The following is a 17,867-nucleotide window of genomic DNA, read 5'->3' on the forward strand; positions in this document are numbered from 1 at the left end:
TTTCATTGATATTTGTAAAAGATTAATATTTTTATTTAATTAAATATGAAAATCCTTTAAAAATAATTTAGCTTTTATAAATAAAAAAAATATTTTATTTGACTTGGTCGTTTAGACTAAATCTAATCTTATCCTTGACTTGATTTCAGTGATTTCCGTTATAGATATCTATCTTTCAAATGGTTTTCAACAGCTTTCTCTTACATCTTTTTTTTTTCATTTTTATTTTGAGTTCTTAGGTTATTATCACTAAAGAGCTTGGTAGTTTTGTTGTTCCAAATTATTTTTGGAATGAATTTGTTATATCTTGAGAGATTTATGCATCACATGGATAAATTATTGGGGATAATGAATTTAGACATCTTAAGTTTAATTTGTTCACCACTAAATATATTCATAAACCATGATTTCTGAATGATCAATTTGTAGTTTGTGAGTGATTCATAATTAATTGTGATAATAGATAGCTAGAATAACACACTTATGATGGATGTTCAATGTCAGTCTGATATATATTTTTAAGCATATCACCAAACATAAGAAACATGTGACTATATATAATGACATGATCGTGGGAGCTAATAATATTCCTTTTCCTTAAAATTTTCTCTTCAATCCACACAAGTTTGGGCAAAGTAGAAGCGTCTTGCTCTGCATCTTTAATTAAATTTTAAAAAAATGATGTTCTTTTATCTTTTTCCGCCCTTTTTATAAGATTTATATTTATCTTACAATTTTTTTAAAAAATAAATCTGTACCGTGATAACATTGTGCCTTTAAAAGATCACATATCTTAATATGTAGATTTTTTTTATTAAGAGTGATGTTGGAGTTAGAAGTGTGTTTAACGTTGTAGTTGTTACAAGAGTGTTTAAAGTGATCAATTGTATTTAATTTGCTCTTATAAATTTGTGTATTGTATCTGATTGTGACGAATTTTACTTTAAATGAATAATGTCGCAACAACGGTATTTTTTTTAACTTTATTATTGATTGAAAAAAATTATTAAATAAAATTGAATATAATATTTTAATAAGGTTTACATTTTAAAAAGTTAAAAAAGTAAAATTTAAATAAAATTATTTAATTATTTCAATTTAATCTTTGAAAATCTGGTCCTACCATTCGTTTTAAGTATCCATACATGGTCCCTATACTTCTTCAAAATGTAATAGTTAGAATATCATGGGCCTAGTTCTTGGTAATGGATCAAAAAAAGAAAAAGAAAAGCCATTCAACTTCAAGCATTTTTTTTTCTATTATTATGACTATGTCATTTGGACATGTTGTACTTTGGCTGTGGAGTGAAATCTTATACTTTCATGTAGGTGTATGAAAAAATGTGAAGTGAAATCTTATCCTTTCATATAGGTGTATGAAAAAATTTGTTTTGAATTAAATTAGATTGCAATTGAACTTAAATTATTTTTTTTAAAATTAATTTAAAAGAAATAATACATTATTTTATAAAATTAATTCAATTAATCAAATTATTTTTATAAAACTAGTTTAGTTAATCATACTGATTTTTACTTGAATATTTTTTTATTTTTAAAAAAAATTTAAAAACCAATTTAAAACTAATTCAACTCTTAGAACTAATTTAAAATTAATTAAAAATTAATTCAATTCAAAATTAATTTTTTAAAATCAATTTAGTTTTGATTCGATTTCTAAATTAATTTGACTATTTGATATAAAACAAAAGTGATTAAAATAATTTAAAATTTAATTCATTTTTTTTATCAAACTAGTTTTTGCACACTGTTTACCTTCATGTTTGTATAATTTTAATGTTGGAGGTATAAAGTTTAAGTGTGAAATAAGATTTTGTTGTAAATAAGTAAACTATACTTACTTTTAAGTAATCTTAAGTTGACCACAAATTTGAATGTTACTAGTATTTTATAATACAATGACCATTGGTACGATAATGTCGAGTAACACATGTTTATTTAACTTTAACCTCGTGGTCATGCAACTGAGTTTAGCAACAAATGGAAGCTTTAAACTCTGAAAATTTTAAATAATTATAATATATATAAATCAAATTGTGTACACCGGGTCGAAAATGGCCTATATAATATATATTCTTCCCCATCTAGCTTACAGGCTTATAGGCTTATAGCATATAAATACATACTTGGGGTCAGCCGATTTTACTTTGGTGTAATGAGTGCTATTCTGGCTGGATTGCATATATCTTAATTTATTGTTTAAGAATTTAATAAACAAGACACTTTAATCATGTTAGAATCGAAAGATTTATATGATTTTTTAAAATTTAATATATTATAATTGACATAATTAGTGTTAAAATGAGTCAACACACCTTATCTGACCAATCACACATATTATCATAAACGAGAAATTAAAAGTAAATATTTTTTTTAAAAAATAATTTTTTGATAACTTTAAAAAACTAATTAAGAGATAAAAATTTCCTATATTTATAATGATTAAGCATATTGAGTGTGCAATTATGTCGTGAAAATAAATGCCCCAGAAGAAGATGACATGTGAAAAATAAAAATAATTATTATTACGACCATAATTATTTTAAATAAATTATAAAAAACACCAACTAATGTATATAAATCAGTCATAAAATCATATATAGATGATTAACATTATAACATAATTAGTGATCAAGTGAGAACCCCCTTTATAAGGAGAAATAAGGAGAATTATAAATTTGAACCATAAAACAATGTATAGATTATTAAGAATATAAAGTTTAATTAGTAATCACAAGATTACTTAAATAATCACATGCATTTATCTTTTTGGTAGATTCTTGACTTTTCAAAATTGTTTTTTGCCCCTAAACAAAGCATTTGTCTTACCCAAAAATATCTTGTATGCATACTTTTTTGTACTAATCAGGGGACCAAGAAGGCCAAAAAAGAAAAGAAACTAACTTAACACAATGCGGGTCATAGCATGGAACGACCCATATTTAGTCACGTAAGAGTGGAAGACACATGTTAGAGAATTTTTTTGCATCCAACATTTTTTTTTCACCCAATATTTTTTCATTTTTTCTACACCCAATATTTTTTCATTTTTTCTAAAATTACCCTGCTAATTAACGGATTCATTATTCATAAAAGTAAGTTTACGGATTCATAATCCCTAAACTTATGTAAGAGACTTACATAATCTTCTTAAAAAAATCTGTAATTCACGGATTGTCATACATATCGCCATATATGGATTACAGGTAAACCTCTTATGAATTACGAAATTGTAAGTTTACTCTTATGAACTATGAATCCGTGAGTCTACTGTGAATTATGAATCTATTTATTAGTAGGGATAATTTTGGAAAAATAAAAAAATATTGGTTGTAAAAAAATAATCTGGCTGCACAAAGAAATTTCTCACATGTTATGTTCCATCAAGTGGGTTCCAATTCGGATGTGGTGGGCCATATTAGCCTAAGAAGCACAAAGAAATTTGGACGTGATCAAACTTAAGCTAAACATCAACATGATGGTGATTGGTGTAAGGTTTGAGTCCTGAGTATATAGATATATAGAGACAACAAATATTTAAAGTAAAATTTTTATTATTTATAATAATTTTATTTAATTCGAACAGAATTATTTTTAATTAAAATGCTAGACAAAAGAATATGTCAATCCTCTACTACACAATAGCCCTGATAGTTGGATAATTTTTATGACATTATTGGAATGACAGAATCACACTCAACAACAATAAGGTTCCTAATGGCCAGGGTCCAAGCAGAAGTTAGAATGGATACCCGATACCCTACAGTTCCTTCATAAGGACTGCAGTAAAGACAACCTTAATTCCTCTGAAACCTCATCACCCAATTGCCACCATGCACAACTTGCTGCAAAAGCTAGCTTGAAGTTCGTTTGCCATTTCATTTGAATAATTTTCTTACCCTGATACTATATATGTAACTCATCAACACCCAATATCCTCATATAGTACTAGTGATTTAGAGTTCTCTTTATTTGTTGAGACCTTTCGCTTGTTCCTTCACTAGTGCTTAGAAACATAATTATATGAAATACATAGTGATAGTAATTAATATAATTATGATGACTATATATTCTGATGTAATTGAAAAACTTTAAAATATAATAATGTAAAAGAATATTGTATATTATAAATTCAAGATCAGTACAATGCTAGTATAAGTTTATTTCTTTAACAAAATATATGGTTAATCATATCAATTATAACACAGTGATGAGAATGAAATAAATTAGAAAGGAAAGATTATTACAAAAATTAATTAAGTTTATAAAATAAAATTTGATCACTTACTTTAAACTTAGTAAATTTATATATGGGTTCACAATCCACTTTTATTGTGATGAATCATTATTGGATCCACATGAATTAATTATATATATATTTTTGGTGAAACAGGAATTAATGCGCTCACATGAATCATAATTTATTTTTTTCTTTAAATATTAATTTTATAATTATGTTTATGACATAAAATAAGCAATGACCCGTACGTGATAAAAAAGTAGAGAATTAAAACTATAATATAAATCTTATTATAGTATTAAAAAAAATTAAAAAGGAATAAATATTGTATCATACCTGCTATTTTTGCTTGATGATAATTAACATTTATTAGAGAAAAAAATTAAATAGAATATTTTGCAAGAATTTTAAATTTTCCATTAAAAAAATGAGTAATCAAAGTTTTATTTGGGATGCTTTTTAGTTTTAAGTTTTTAAAAATTAAAATCGGTTCTTAGTTTGTAATTTCTGTTTTCTTTTGTAGCTTAGAAAAATTATTATGAATCATATAAATCAACCTTTTGTATTAAAAGTGAGGGACTAAATCTATATATTTTTCAAAGTTTGAGATCTGAAAATATAAGGACTAAAATCAAATTTAATTAGAAGAGGTAGAAGGAGAACAAATATTTTAGTCCTTGGTGTTGTGTAATGATCTATGATGAGAATAACTCATTGTGATTGTTTGTAAGATATATACTGAGGTATCGGGGCCAATGTGCATGGGAGAAGGAGTGGTTGCTAGAGAAGTTACAGGAGGGGAAATTGTAGGCTGTGCCGGAAAAGGAGAAGCAAATAACGAAGTTGTCAAGGGAGAGATTGAGCAGAAGAAAGCCAAAATTGAACTAGTGACAGAAAAGACTGAACAAGTGACCAAAATGAATGAGTACGTGGTGACCAAGAATATATGGCAGAAGAAAACAATGAAAAATATAAGACAACTTCTAAAAATCATTTCAATCCCTAAACATATTTATTTTTAAATTTAAATTTAAAAAACAATGTTTTCTTACAAGTTACAACCACCTCAAATAAAGCCTAAGAAACATTTAATTAAAATTGTATGAATATTTTTTAAAATGTTAACTTTAATTTTTTATATTTTTTTGTCTTTAAATATTTATTAGATTTTTTTAATCTTTTTTATTTAAGATAATTTTTTTATGTAATTTAAATTTTTTTAACTATTTTAATAGATAATTTTATTAAACACTTATAATTTAATAATTTTTTTAACTTTTAACTAATAATTAAGTTTTCGATTTTCAGTTAAGTTTTGTGAAATATAGTTTAAATCTCATCGATGTTTTGGTAAAAAAAAAAAAAAACTCACTTATATATATAGAATTGTAGGAAGTGGATATTATGATTTTTTTTAATCAGCAAAAATAAGTGGATATTATAATAAACGCGAGTAACATTAACTCGTCGACAATTAGGATGGAGGCTTAAAATAAAATGATAGTTACTTATTCTAAATTAGGCTAATTACCCTTTACAAGCTGAGTCCATGTCAAGAATTTACCTCATCTTAAATTCTTATATATACAACACCAACAATGTCAAATACGCATTTAATACATACATTACTATATTATACATTCATTATTAACTTGAGCATTTGAATATTTTTTTACCAATATCCAATCTCTATATTTCCACGACCATCTCAACTACATAAAAAAAAGGATTTCTAAAAGAAAACATAAAAAAAGGAAAGTCATTATACTTTAGTCAAAATTATATCCAATTCAATCTGATTAGTGATCTTTCACACCTCGAACACAACATCATCATATATTTTATGTTTCATTTTTTTCTTTTGAATTTTCTTCTTTTCATTTCTCATTTTCGTTGCTACTTCATATACACTTCCAAAAAAAATAAAAAAAGGCACCCGTCATTTTCCGTTATTATTGTATTTGATTCTACACCAACTTCGAACACGATAGATACTGACTCTGCACCTACACCCACCCACCAACCCTAAAGAGATGACCCCATTAAGTATTAAATTAATGAAGAATTTATTTATTTATCACATGTGCCATGAATTCTTCAATATTCCACCTGCTTTTATTTCACCTACTTTTCCTCCAAGTCAGTCCAACGGATACTCCATTACAGTACACACGCGTTTGTACAAAGTCAGCCCAACGCTCTACTCGATCTCCAAAACCAAACGTAAAAATAAATTGTCACATATAAATTTAAATTAACAGTATAATATATTTCAATAACAACTAATTTTATGAATTTAAAAAATAATCTATATGGTCAGTATATTAAATATTAATATAAATTAGGATCTTATTAATTAGTGTTCTTAGAACATTAATTATAAATTAAAAGATATATATATATATATATATATATATATATATATATTATAAAGATTATAAACAATATAATTTTACATATTTTAATAAAAATATATTTTTTTAAATTTTTTTAATGAATGTTTTAAAATACTAATTATCATTTGTCTATAAATTACTCCAAAACATTTTGATATTAATAATTTAATTTGTGTTAAACAAAGGCAATATTAACGAATGTTTTTTTAATGATTCAGACAGTACACGTATATATTAGGTGCGTGATTATATGGATAAGCCAGTATGACGTGGCCGATGGTGTGCTTTTCTCCAAAATATAGTTGAATGGAAGTTGGTCAACTGCGATAAGTTGTATAACAAAATATAGTTTTGCTGAAGGCATAAAGTGGCCAAAAATTAAAAACTTTGACAATTAATTATAACGGATAAGATATGACTTGTTCAATAATGAGAGCCAATCCAGCACAATAAAAATTGTAAGACACGTTTTAATTTAAGATGAAGATCGATCCAACGACGAATTGCTAAGAAATTCAGTAAAATTCAATTGACAATTTTTTCTCTCGAAAGAAGCAAAAAATTCCAGTAAAAAAGAAGTAAAGTTGCGAAAACAAAAACAGTATCTAACAATCGAAATGGAATTAAGCATCATCATATATATAGAGATATTGAAAATTGAAAGTTATTTTTAATAAATTGACACATATAAATATATATGAGAATTCTTATATATTTTCGTTTTTGAACTAAATAACATTCTTATAAATATATATGAGAACTCTTTTTACCCATTTTTTTTATTTAAAAAAAAGCCTCTTGGCATGGTTATCTTGTGTCTAGAGCCGATACTCAAAGAAAAGGATAACTAATGTGTAACTTATTAACAAAAAATTTAAAAGTACAATATTATTACAATTTAAAAGTACAAGCACAAGCAAAGGAATAAAAATAAACGATTTTAATTATATTATATTTTTAATTTTTTTAACTTATTTTAGTTATTATTTTTTATTATTAATAACATATTTATCTTTGGGAAAATTGATAATAATTCTGAATTTGAGAAGATTAAAATTATAACTACCTAAAAGAATTTTCCTTAAAAAACTAGAATTTGTATAAAAAATCATACAAATATGTTCTTTTATATTTAGTTAGTTTAACAATTAACTTTACCAAATAGTTTTTTTAGGAACAATTTTACTTAAATAAGCTTAGTTTACCGCCTTTTAGTTTTTAATTTGGTATTTTTGATGTTTCAGCTGACTTGTTAACTAGTTTTTATCACACTCTAAATATGCTAAAGATTTTTCACAAAATATAATTATTTACGATTACGTAACTTTAATTCCACTAATAAAAATAGCAGGGGAAACAACATGTCAAAATATGCGTGCGTTAGATAAATGTTACAAGGATAGAAAAGTTATACCGGTATACTCTTTTAATTTCCCCCTTCTTCCCGATAACTTACATATAATGGTTATCTAATTACGCATTTTGATTTGTTTTTACGTCAGCACAATTGGAATTTGATTCAATATTATCAACACACACGCCCTTTCAAACTTTACAAACTTCAAAATTACGTGTAAGAATTTGCCCTCTCAAAAAAATAAAAGTGTAAGAATTAAAAGTTTGTTTGTTTTGTAAAATATTTTTTTAATTATATTTTACGTACCTTTATAATTAATTACAAAATTTCCATTATTTTATTTTATTTCTTATTTTTAATAATTCATATAAATAAGAGTCATAACGGGATTTTTCTATTTTTAATATTTCATGATAAATATTTAAAGGAAGAAAACAAAATGAAAATAAATAAATTTAAGTTATACTTATATATAAAAATAATGAGTAATGTTTTTTTTTTCTTCACTAAACAAGTAATAACATGTATATTTGTTTAGTTTGTGAGTGCATTAAAATAGAAAGGAACAGTCTTTATATTATATTATATGTATAATTAAGAAATATTTTTAGCTATTTTTTAGATTTTTTTTATTTGAAAAATTTGTTGAATCTTATTAATAATTTTGGTGAATAATCTTAGGGTCCCAGCTTATTATTATTATTTAATTAAGTATACTTTTAAGTTTAAACTAAAAAAAAGAACTTAAAATAAAAGTAAAAGTTATTGGTTAGATTTCATTTTAATTTTGGTGATGAATTTTTGTTTATAAGGAAGTAAGGGGTTTCGTATTTGTTGGTTTAGTTGGCACAGGGAGGTTTTCGGTTATTTAAAAAAAAGAATTCAAATTATTATTTGCAAAAAGGTTATTTATTTATAGCATCAATATGCTACTTGTAGTATATATTAATACTTCTTAAAATATATTGAATTTAATATTAATAATAGTTTAATAGCTTCTGAACGAAAACTTTCTAATAATTTACAAGCTAAGATGGCGACGACTCAACATCCGACATGTTGCAAATAGCTGGGTTACAGCAAACGACGAAAGTTTTACGTATAGCTTACCCAAGACGATCAGAATATGTTAACCACTATAATTTGTTCCATCAAAATTTTAATATGTAGCATTGAAAAGTTCTTAGCTAGAAACTAAATATATATATTCAGAAAAATTTGGTATTATTCTAATTTAACAGTAGTTTTGAGTCGAATTTTAAATATATAATTGTTTTAAAAACTTGGAGGAAAAATTTGTTGTCTAGAATAATTTTATTTAGTTTAAGTACAATTATTTCTAACAAAAAATAGACGTAATCTCTAAAAGAAAATAAAATAGAGAACAAACTTTTTAGTTTCATATTGTTATCGTATTGTTTAATTATTTTCAAATTTAAAACTGTGACTATTCATATATTTAAGGATCAACTAGAAATTATTCAAATAAACATTTGGATGAGGTGGAATATATCACGACAGCCAATAATGCTGTCAGTAATAAAAAAAATTCTTTCCTCTAAATATTTAATTTAGAGCGGCAAAGTATATATATACATTTATAGATATCATATCAATCGCTGTCATCCCTAATAGGAATTGACACGTTTGATCTAGTGTTACGTACGCTATGTTAGATGATTTTTCTTGTTGATAAATGATATGTAAATTTTATTATGTAAACTCTAGTTGAAGTTGGTAATCAATTCTTGGCCTTGCAAAGAAACATATATATCTTCTTCTAATTTAAACTTTTATGTAATAATAAAAAAAAAGAATGGGTCTATTTTGATTTTTAATATGAGGGGACGGGAAGAACAAGAAACATATTCGTGGAAAACGTGAAGGTTGGAACAAGTTTTCCTCTATAAAAAGGAACGCATTAATTTGCTGAGAAACATGAAATTAATGCAAATAAGCAGATATGGCACATAACGGACATGTACTTGTACTTCTCATTGCTCTTGTTACCTCATTCATTATTATCACAGAAGGCGTTACTACCCCTAATCCTGAAATAGCATCTCTGAATCGGAATAGTTTCCCAACTGGCTTCATCTTTGGCACAGCATCCTCGGCATATCAAGTACACACATTCACCAAATGATTTATGATTGAATAATAATTTACAATTATTGTATAACATCTTTGTATAATTTTTTTTCTCATATATATATTACCTACGTACATGCATGACATAATAAGTTAAAATGTTAAAATGTTTTTAGTTTTTTTCTTACTTTTTCTTAATGCAGTTTTTTTCTTACTTTATTTTGTGGTGTTCATGATTATGTATTATGCAGTACGAAGGTGCAGCAAATGAGGGTGGTAGAGGACCAAGTATTTGGGATACCTTCACCCATAAATATCCAGGTATGTATGTATATATATATATATGTTTCCCTTCTATTTTTTTTTCTCCAAAATTTATACAATTGTTTATATGTAAATTGACATGCAGATAAGATAAAGGATAGAGACAGTGGAGATGTAGCCATTGATTCATATCATCGCTACAAGGTATTGCGGATTCAAAGTTTTTGTCTCTTCTAAAGTAATTTACCAATTATATTATCCTTACTAATGAAAAGTACTAAATAATAAATTAAAACTCATCAATTATTTGCATAATAAAATATGAAACGGAAAAGATGCTTTTCTAATTTTCTTATCACGATCATGACGTACACTTTTATTAATGATTGGCACTAGCTTGTATCATGCTGTAAAAAGAGAAACTATAGAGTATCATGAAATATTGTAACCAAATTAATTAATTAATAATTAATTAAGAAATCAATTAATTAGACCCTTGCAGATTCAACTAAGAGATAAATTTTAAACACTAAAAAGTTAAAATAAATGTTAGTATCTTTTGTTTTTCACTGTTTTCATTTTTCAAGTAAAGATACTGATGTCATGTTGCATACTTTTAGGAAGATGTTGGGATTATGAAGGATATGAATTTGGATGCTTACAGATTTTCCATATCTTGGTCTAGAATACTCCCGAGTAAGTCGATTATAGATCAATGACTATTTTGGACTAAAATGTACCTGTTTGGATCGATGTTATACTTTAACCTTTGTTTTTTTCCTCATAAACTATATTTCTATAGAAGGAAAGCTAAGTGGAGGTATAAATCAAGAAGGAATTGACTATTACAACAACCTTATCAATGAGCTACTAGCAAATGGTCAGTACAAAAGCTTTATTACTGTTTTTTTTTTATTATGCTTTGCATTTTATCAATTTCTCATGTTATTGATGATGATAATATATTAAATATATATCAAAATAATTTCAGGTCTGAAACCATTTGTGACTCTTTTCCATTGGGATCTTCCCCAATCGTTAGAAGATGAGTATGGTGGCTTCTTAAGCCCTCGCATTGTGTAAGTGATACAATTTAAAATTTTCACTTGAAAGCTTAGCTAAAAGCCTCAAACATTTATGGAAACATTTTTTAAAGATCACACATATTGAATACAGGAAAGATTTTCAAGACTATGCAGACCTTTGCTTCAAAGAATTTGGAGATAGAGTAAAACATTGGATAACTTTGAATGAGCCATGGAGTTATAGCCAACATGGTTATGCAACAGGGGAAATGGCTCCTGGTCGATGTTCTGCTTGGATGAATCCTAATTGCAATGGTGGTGATTCTGCAACAGAACCTTATTTGGTCTCGCATCACCAACTTCTTGCTCATGCAGCAAGTGTTCATGTGTACAAGACCAAGTATCAGGTTAGTTAATTATTAATTGACAACCTTATTAGTTGTTTTAAGGCAAGTTTGGATGCATATATAAAATCTCAAGGATGTTGAAAAGGGAAATTATATATTGATACTTGCAGTTTTTAAATTTATTTTTGAATAACTTTTAATTAAAAAATTATGGGTGCAGACATTTCAAAATGGTCTGATAGGCATAACCTTGAATGTTAATTGGTACGTGCCGTTCTCGGATAACAAACTTGATCACAAGGCTACTGAACGAGCTATTGACTTCCAGTATGGATGGTAAGTACTTCATTCTCAAAATAGACATTAAATAGCTCGAATATACTTCTTTAATGGAAGTATGGAACATAAATGATAAATAGATAAAAGTGCATCAAACAATGAAGCTAGTTAGCAGAATTACTATCCAAAATATATACAAATAGATTGTTTACTTCATTTGTTTGTTCCACTTTAGGTTTATGGATCCACTAACAACGGGAGATTATCCAAAAAGCATGCGATTCTTAGTGAGAGCACGATTACCAAAGTTTACAAAAGAGCAATCCAAATTACTTATTGATTCTTTTGATTTTATTGGCATCAACTACTATTCCGCTTCTTATGCCTCAGATGCACCTCAACTAAGCAATGCCAAAATCAGCTACCTAACAGATTCCCTTTCTAATTCCTCATGTAAGTTGAGTTGTCTAATATCTATATATTAGTTGTATAAATTGTGTGTGTATATATATATATATATATATATATATATATATATATATATATATATATATATATGTTGAATTTGATTGTTATAGATAATGACATGTCTTTCATTTTTGTGATTGTAGTTGTACGTGATGGAAAACCCATTGGTCTAAACGTACGTGTGTGGTTACATATAAAATTGTATTAACTGTTCTTCAAGTTTATTAATTAGTATGTTTTTCTTAATAATAAATAAAATTGTTTTTCATGATTACGCAGGTTGCTTCAAATTGGTTGTACGTTTATCCAAGAGGATTTCGAGACGTTTTGTTATACACTAAAAAGAAATACAACAATCCTTTAATTTATATTACAGAAAATGGTAAATAACCTTGAATATCAAATTTATTTTCCTTTGAATGCTATTAAAAATTAGTTGTAAATAATTTGGTGAGAAAGTGATAAAAAATAAAATTTAGTGTGTAAATACATGCCTATATGCAATTTTAATTATAATTATATTCATAGATGTTAATTGAATAAATTATGTAATATAGTTTACAATTTTCTTGTTGTATAGGTATAAATGAGTATGATGATTCATCATTATCACTTGAAGAATCTCTTCTTGATATTTATAGAATCGATTATCATTATCGTCATCTCTTTTATCTTCAAGAAGCAATCAAGTAAGTACTTTTTTTTTATGTACATAAAGAGATTATTTTGTTTGCTATTGCTTTGGAATTTACATTTTTTCTTTTTGTTTTGTTTGGATGTAAATACAGGAATGGTGTGAATGTAAAAGGGTATTTCGCATGGTCTTTGCTGGACAATTTCGAATGGCACTTAGGTTATACTGTGCGATTTGGAATGAATTTTATAGATTACAAAAATGACTTAAAAAGATACTCAAAACTTTCTGCATTATGGTTCAAGGATTTTCTCAAAATTGAAATCAAACTTGAGGAAGATTCCATGTAATAGTACTACTGTATGAGATTCCTTAAACAATCATATTTGTAAATATATATAGTTTAGGTTTATTTAATTCTTTGGCTATTTCTTATGAATTTGTAGTTCTTATAATTATTCTTGTGAATTTATTGTTCTTGTAATTTGAAATCTATACGTGGAAGCTTGTTTTAAAGATGTGCTGAAATATATTAAGGTCAAGCAATCCTAAGAATGTAATATCTCTTAATTTTGTGAAAATAAAAAATATTTATTATGGGAATGATTTAAAAGGTTAAGTTACACTTTTAGTGCTTTGTTTTTTTAGATTTAATTTGGTATTTTTATTTTAAAAAGTCAATTTAATCTTTTATCTTTTAAATTTGGTTTAATTTTTTTAATCCGTTAGAATTTGTTTAATATATTTTAAACACTTTCATTAATTAATAATCTTTTTGATGATTTTTAATCGTTCGAAAATGAGCCACAGTGAAATGTAATTAAATAATAATAAAACTAACATCACTCACATCATTATTACTTAAGAACAAGATTTGAGGATAAGAACAAAAAATATTGAGGACAAAAATATCAAAAACATCAATTTTTTGTTCAGCAACTATAAAAGTAAAAACTTAAAATTCAGAAATTAGAAATATAGGAGTGTGCAACTTAGCTTGAGGAGTAAAGTGAGAACTTACGCTATAGAAGAAAAAATAAGATAAATACCTAATTTAATTTTTGAAAGTATGAGTTATCTTGAAAATGTAATTCGTCATATATTTTAGTCTCAAATTTTTAAAAGCTGTATGACTTAAGTATTAATATTAATATATTTTAAGAATTAATTTAATGATTTATTTGAATTTTCTTATTTTAGGGATTAATTATGTGATAACATTTTATATTTTGGACTAAAATAATAGTTTAATCAGGAAAAATTTGAGAGAGGAAAAATTTATTATTAGTCCGATGAATTTTTTTATTTTATTTTAAAATTGATCTTATTATAACAGATTTTTAACTGCTATAAAATGCTTGATGCCGAAAGTTTTATAATATGTACATGTGCCGTAAAGGTCACATGTGACGCTTGGTGAAACTTAATTTTATGATTTTAATAATTTTATTAGCTAAAAGGTTATGATTCAAATAAAAATCCAATAACAGGTTTTTACTTATTATATTCTTTTTTTATTGCTAATGCTGACTTTTTTTTATAGACTAAGATAACGAATGCAGACTTTTAAATTTTAATTCAACGCCAAGGATTCTAACGATTCCAAATACCTAATCAAGTAGATTACGCGTTACTTTTTATATTAATAAAATATTTTTTTTATAGAGGTGCATTTAATAAGTAAAATTTAATAAAATATTAGATGAGATTTTCTACACATTCAATAAATTTCAAGAGGGTTTTAATCCATTTTAATTCTCTTGGGGCATATTAGTTAGAATTTAGTTTTTTGATATAAATTAAATAGTTTGGTGTCTTTGAATGTCCGTTTTTATTCTTTTTACTTACCTACCATTCAAATAACATGTATATATACTATTATCTTAACTTTATTTAATTGCTATAGAACACCAATAAATTTTAAAATCTTCGTCATGTTACATAAAATTGCTAATTATATAACGCAAGTTTCAGGGTCAGGAGCCAACAAGCTAGCATATAGTTAGGTCGTAGCTTTCTGCCCACCTTGGTAATCTATGCTTGGAGTTGGTGTATTAATCATATGGCTTGAACTAGACAATGTCTTTAGAAAAGCGTATAGCGTTGACTAAAAAAGCAAAGAAAAATAAAAGAATATACATGCATGTATATGGATCGAAATCCTTGTAGTTTATTTAGTATTTTTTTCTTATCAAAATGAATAAATAAATATCATGCACACATACAGGTTCCTATTTGTAACAGACGTGAGGGTAGAACACTGAATGTGTCCTAATTATATTCTTATTGGTACATTATGTTTAGCGAAACAAAAATGCATTATTTTTTTTAATTCTTATGTCCTGTTATCTTATATTTTTAAAATGTATCGAATATAAAACAAAATATAAACTTTTTACTTGATTGACAAATTTCTCAAAAATATTACCAAAAGAGATAAAAATGAAATTAGTGTTGCATTTGTAGAGTTTCAAGTCAAAATATAAGATATATTTAATGCATAATAAGAATTAAATTTTATCACTAAGGTTTAGGTGATTTAAATATAAAGTGAAAAATTATATTTTAATATATGAAACTTATTTGAATGAATGCATTTGAAGTTATTTTTGTTTCAAATTCCAAGAGAATTGATTTATTATAGTTGGTAACAATCTTCACTGTAAATAGAGAAGAGAATTAGTGGAGAATACACATATGAAGACAAAGTGTGTGATGAGAGATTGTGAAATAAAATTAAGATAAAAATATCTTTGTGTGAGAGTGTTATTATTTCTTATAATTATTGAGTGGGGTACTCGAGTTTGTAGCGTGATACACTATTTAAGATAAGTTACAATCTTGTAATCATTTTTTTGATAGTGAAATATCTTTGAGACAGTTCCGTAGACGTAGACAAGAGGTGTCGAACCACGTTAAATTCATGTGTTTGTTATTCTTTTTCGGTGTAATCTTTATTGTGTTTTCAGGATCCTTTAGAATGAATCTAGAATTTTAAATGAATTTGTCAATTATTTTTTTAATTTCTTAATTTAGTTTTAGGTATTTATTTTAGGTATTTATAACAAGTTGAATTTTATTTATTTTCTATATCTTTTCTATATATAGAATATAGAATTCTTTTATTCTTTAACCTTTTTTAGTTAATAAGGTTAAAGAATAAAAGAAAAAAAAAATAGAAGCATCCATTGTCTAATGGATAGGACAGAGGTCTTCTAAACCTTAGGTATAAGTTCAAATCCTGGGTGTGGTAATAATTTTATTTGTGGGAGTGTTAATTACCAAACAGTGGTATCAAAGTTATGATTGGGAGCACACAAAGGTTCCAGATACTATTGTTTGACTAAAAAATAAATTTTATGATTTGACAGAGTACTATTCAAGACTTTTTGGTGCAGCAAGATCTTGATCAAACGTTAGAAGATGAAAGGTCAACTTCTATAAATGAAACCGAGTGGACTAAGATCCAAAAGAGGGTTGTGAGTGTGATTTGGTTAGCCGTTGCTCTCGAGATAAAACAAAATATGTGGAAGGAGATAACGCAGAAGGCCTTGTGGGAGAAGCTTGAGAATATCTATACGTCAAAGTTGCTAACGAATCGTCTTTGTTTGAAGATGGAGTTGTATAAACTCAAAATAGAGATGAGAGGAGATCTCCATGATCACATCAACAAGTTCAATCAACTAGTAAGTCAATTGTTGAATGCAGATGATAAATTCTCTGATGAGGAGCATGCAGTGTTGTTGTTGGCCTCACTACCAAGGTCCTTCAAAGCCTTGGTTCAAACGTTACTTGTGGAAAGATCAACTTTGAATTTGGATGAGGTGGTCACCGCTCTTAGAGAAAATGAGAGAATGATGAGAACTAAAAATGTTGAGGATGAACATCATGCAATAGTTGTGGTGGAGTCTAAGCGAGGGAGGAATCATTCAATGAGACATGATGGGTCAAGAGGAAGATCAAAATTACAATCACGTCCACAATGAGATATGAGTAACATTTAATGTTACTATTGTGGTGAGAATGATCATGTGCAAGTGAGGTGCAAACAAATGAAAGAGGACGTGAAAAAATTAAGAGATATGAATAAAGATGGTGCCAACTCCCAAACTAATGTAGTAAAAAGTGTTGAAGATGAAGATGATGTATTTTTGGCAACAAACGATGAGATTGTTAAAATAAAATGAGTGATGAATTTTGCTGCCTCAAAGCACATTTGTAGAGATCGAGAGATGTTTAATACTTTGAAAACCGATGGAGAATTCAGTCATTTCAAGTTAGGAAATTATGAAAAAATGAAGGTTGAAGGCATAGGGAGCCTGAGGATGAAGCTCCATGATGGTGTTATTCGAACTTTCTCAAATGTGAGGTTTGTATATTCTGTTGTTGTCAATATCATTTCTATGGAGGAGATGACATCACAAAGGTACAAGTATGTTGGTTCAAAGTGGGGATGCAAAAAATACAAGAGGAGACACTTGGTGTTGTTGTTGATGGATTGACAAGTGCACCAATGCGTCCCAGGTAATAAAGTTAAAACGGAAGTTCGAGTATCGTATCCACAAGGATTTTATTTGTACTTATGTAGATGAATATTTGATTAAGAAAAAGATTTGGATAGATTGTAGAAAATCAATAATTTAAATTGACAAAAAATTAAATCAAACAAGAAAAAGAATTAATCATGAATTAATGAAGAACAAAAAAGATGAGAAAATTCAATATTATTGTAAAAGAAAATTCAGAAG

The 17,867-nt window shown here is 26.5% G+C and overlaps 1 protein-coding gene across 1 annotated transcript; it reads left to right on the forward strand.

Annotated features, from left to right (window-relative positions):
• The first annotated feature begins 9,898 nt into the window (after positions 1–9,898).
• Positions 9,899–13,744, forward strand: LOC100792870 (cyanogenic beta-glucosidase). The gene is made up of 13 exons (XM_006592100.4): positions 9,899–10,136; positions 10,354–10,423; positions 10,512–10,570; positions 10,987–11,062; positions 11,169–11,246; positions 11,358–11,445; positions 11,543–11,798; positions 11,959–12,074; positions 12,253–12,470; positions 12,629–12,660; positions 12,765–12,867; positions 13,066–13,174; positions 13,274–13,744. The coding sequence occupies exons 1-13, from the start codon at positions 9,975–9,977 to the stop codon at positions 13,467–13,469; spliced, it is 1,563 nt and encodes a 520-aa protein (XP_006592163.1). The 5' UTR covers positions 9,899–9,974; the 3' UTR covers positions 13,470–13,744.
• The last annotated feature ends 4,123 nt before the right edge of the window (positions 13,745–17,867 follow it).

This window comes from Glycine max, chromosome 12 (assembly GCF_000004515.6).
Source record: "Glycine max cultivar Williams 82 chromosome 12, Glycine_max_v4.0, whole genome shotgun sequence".
Lineage (NCBI taxonomy): Eukaryota > Viridiplantae > Streptophyta > Magnoliopsida > Fabales > Fabaceae > Glycine > Glycine max.

Bases quoted from the DNA above. Each gene is read 5' to 3' on its own strand.
- LOC100792870 (XM_006592100.4), top strand. From the start codon at position 9,975: ATGGCACATAACGGACATGTACTTGTACTTCTCATTGCTCTTGTTACC. The intron at 11,446-11,542 runs GTAAGTGATACA...TATTGAATACAG, and splicing joins TTCTTAAGCCCTCGCATTGT to GAAAGATTTTCAAGACTATG. The intron at 12,661-12,764 runs GTACGTGTGTGG...ATGATTACGCAG, and splicing joins GAAAACCCATTGGTCTAAAC to GTTGCTTCAAATTGGTTGTA.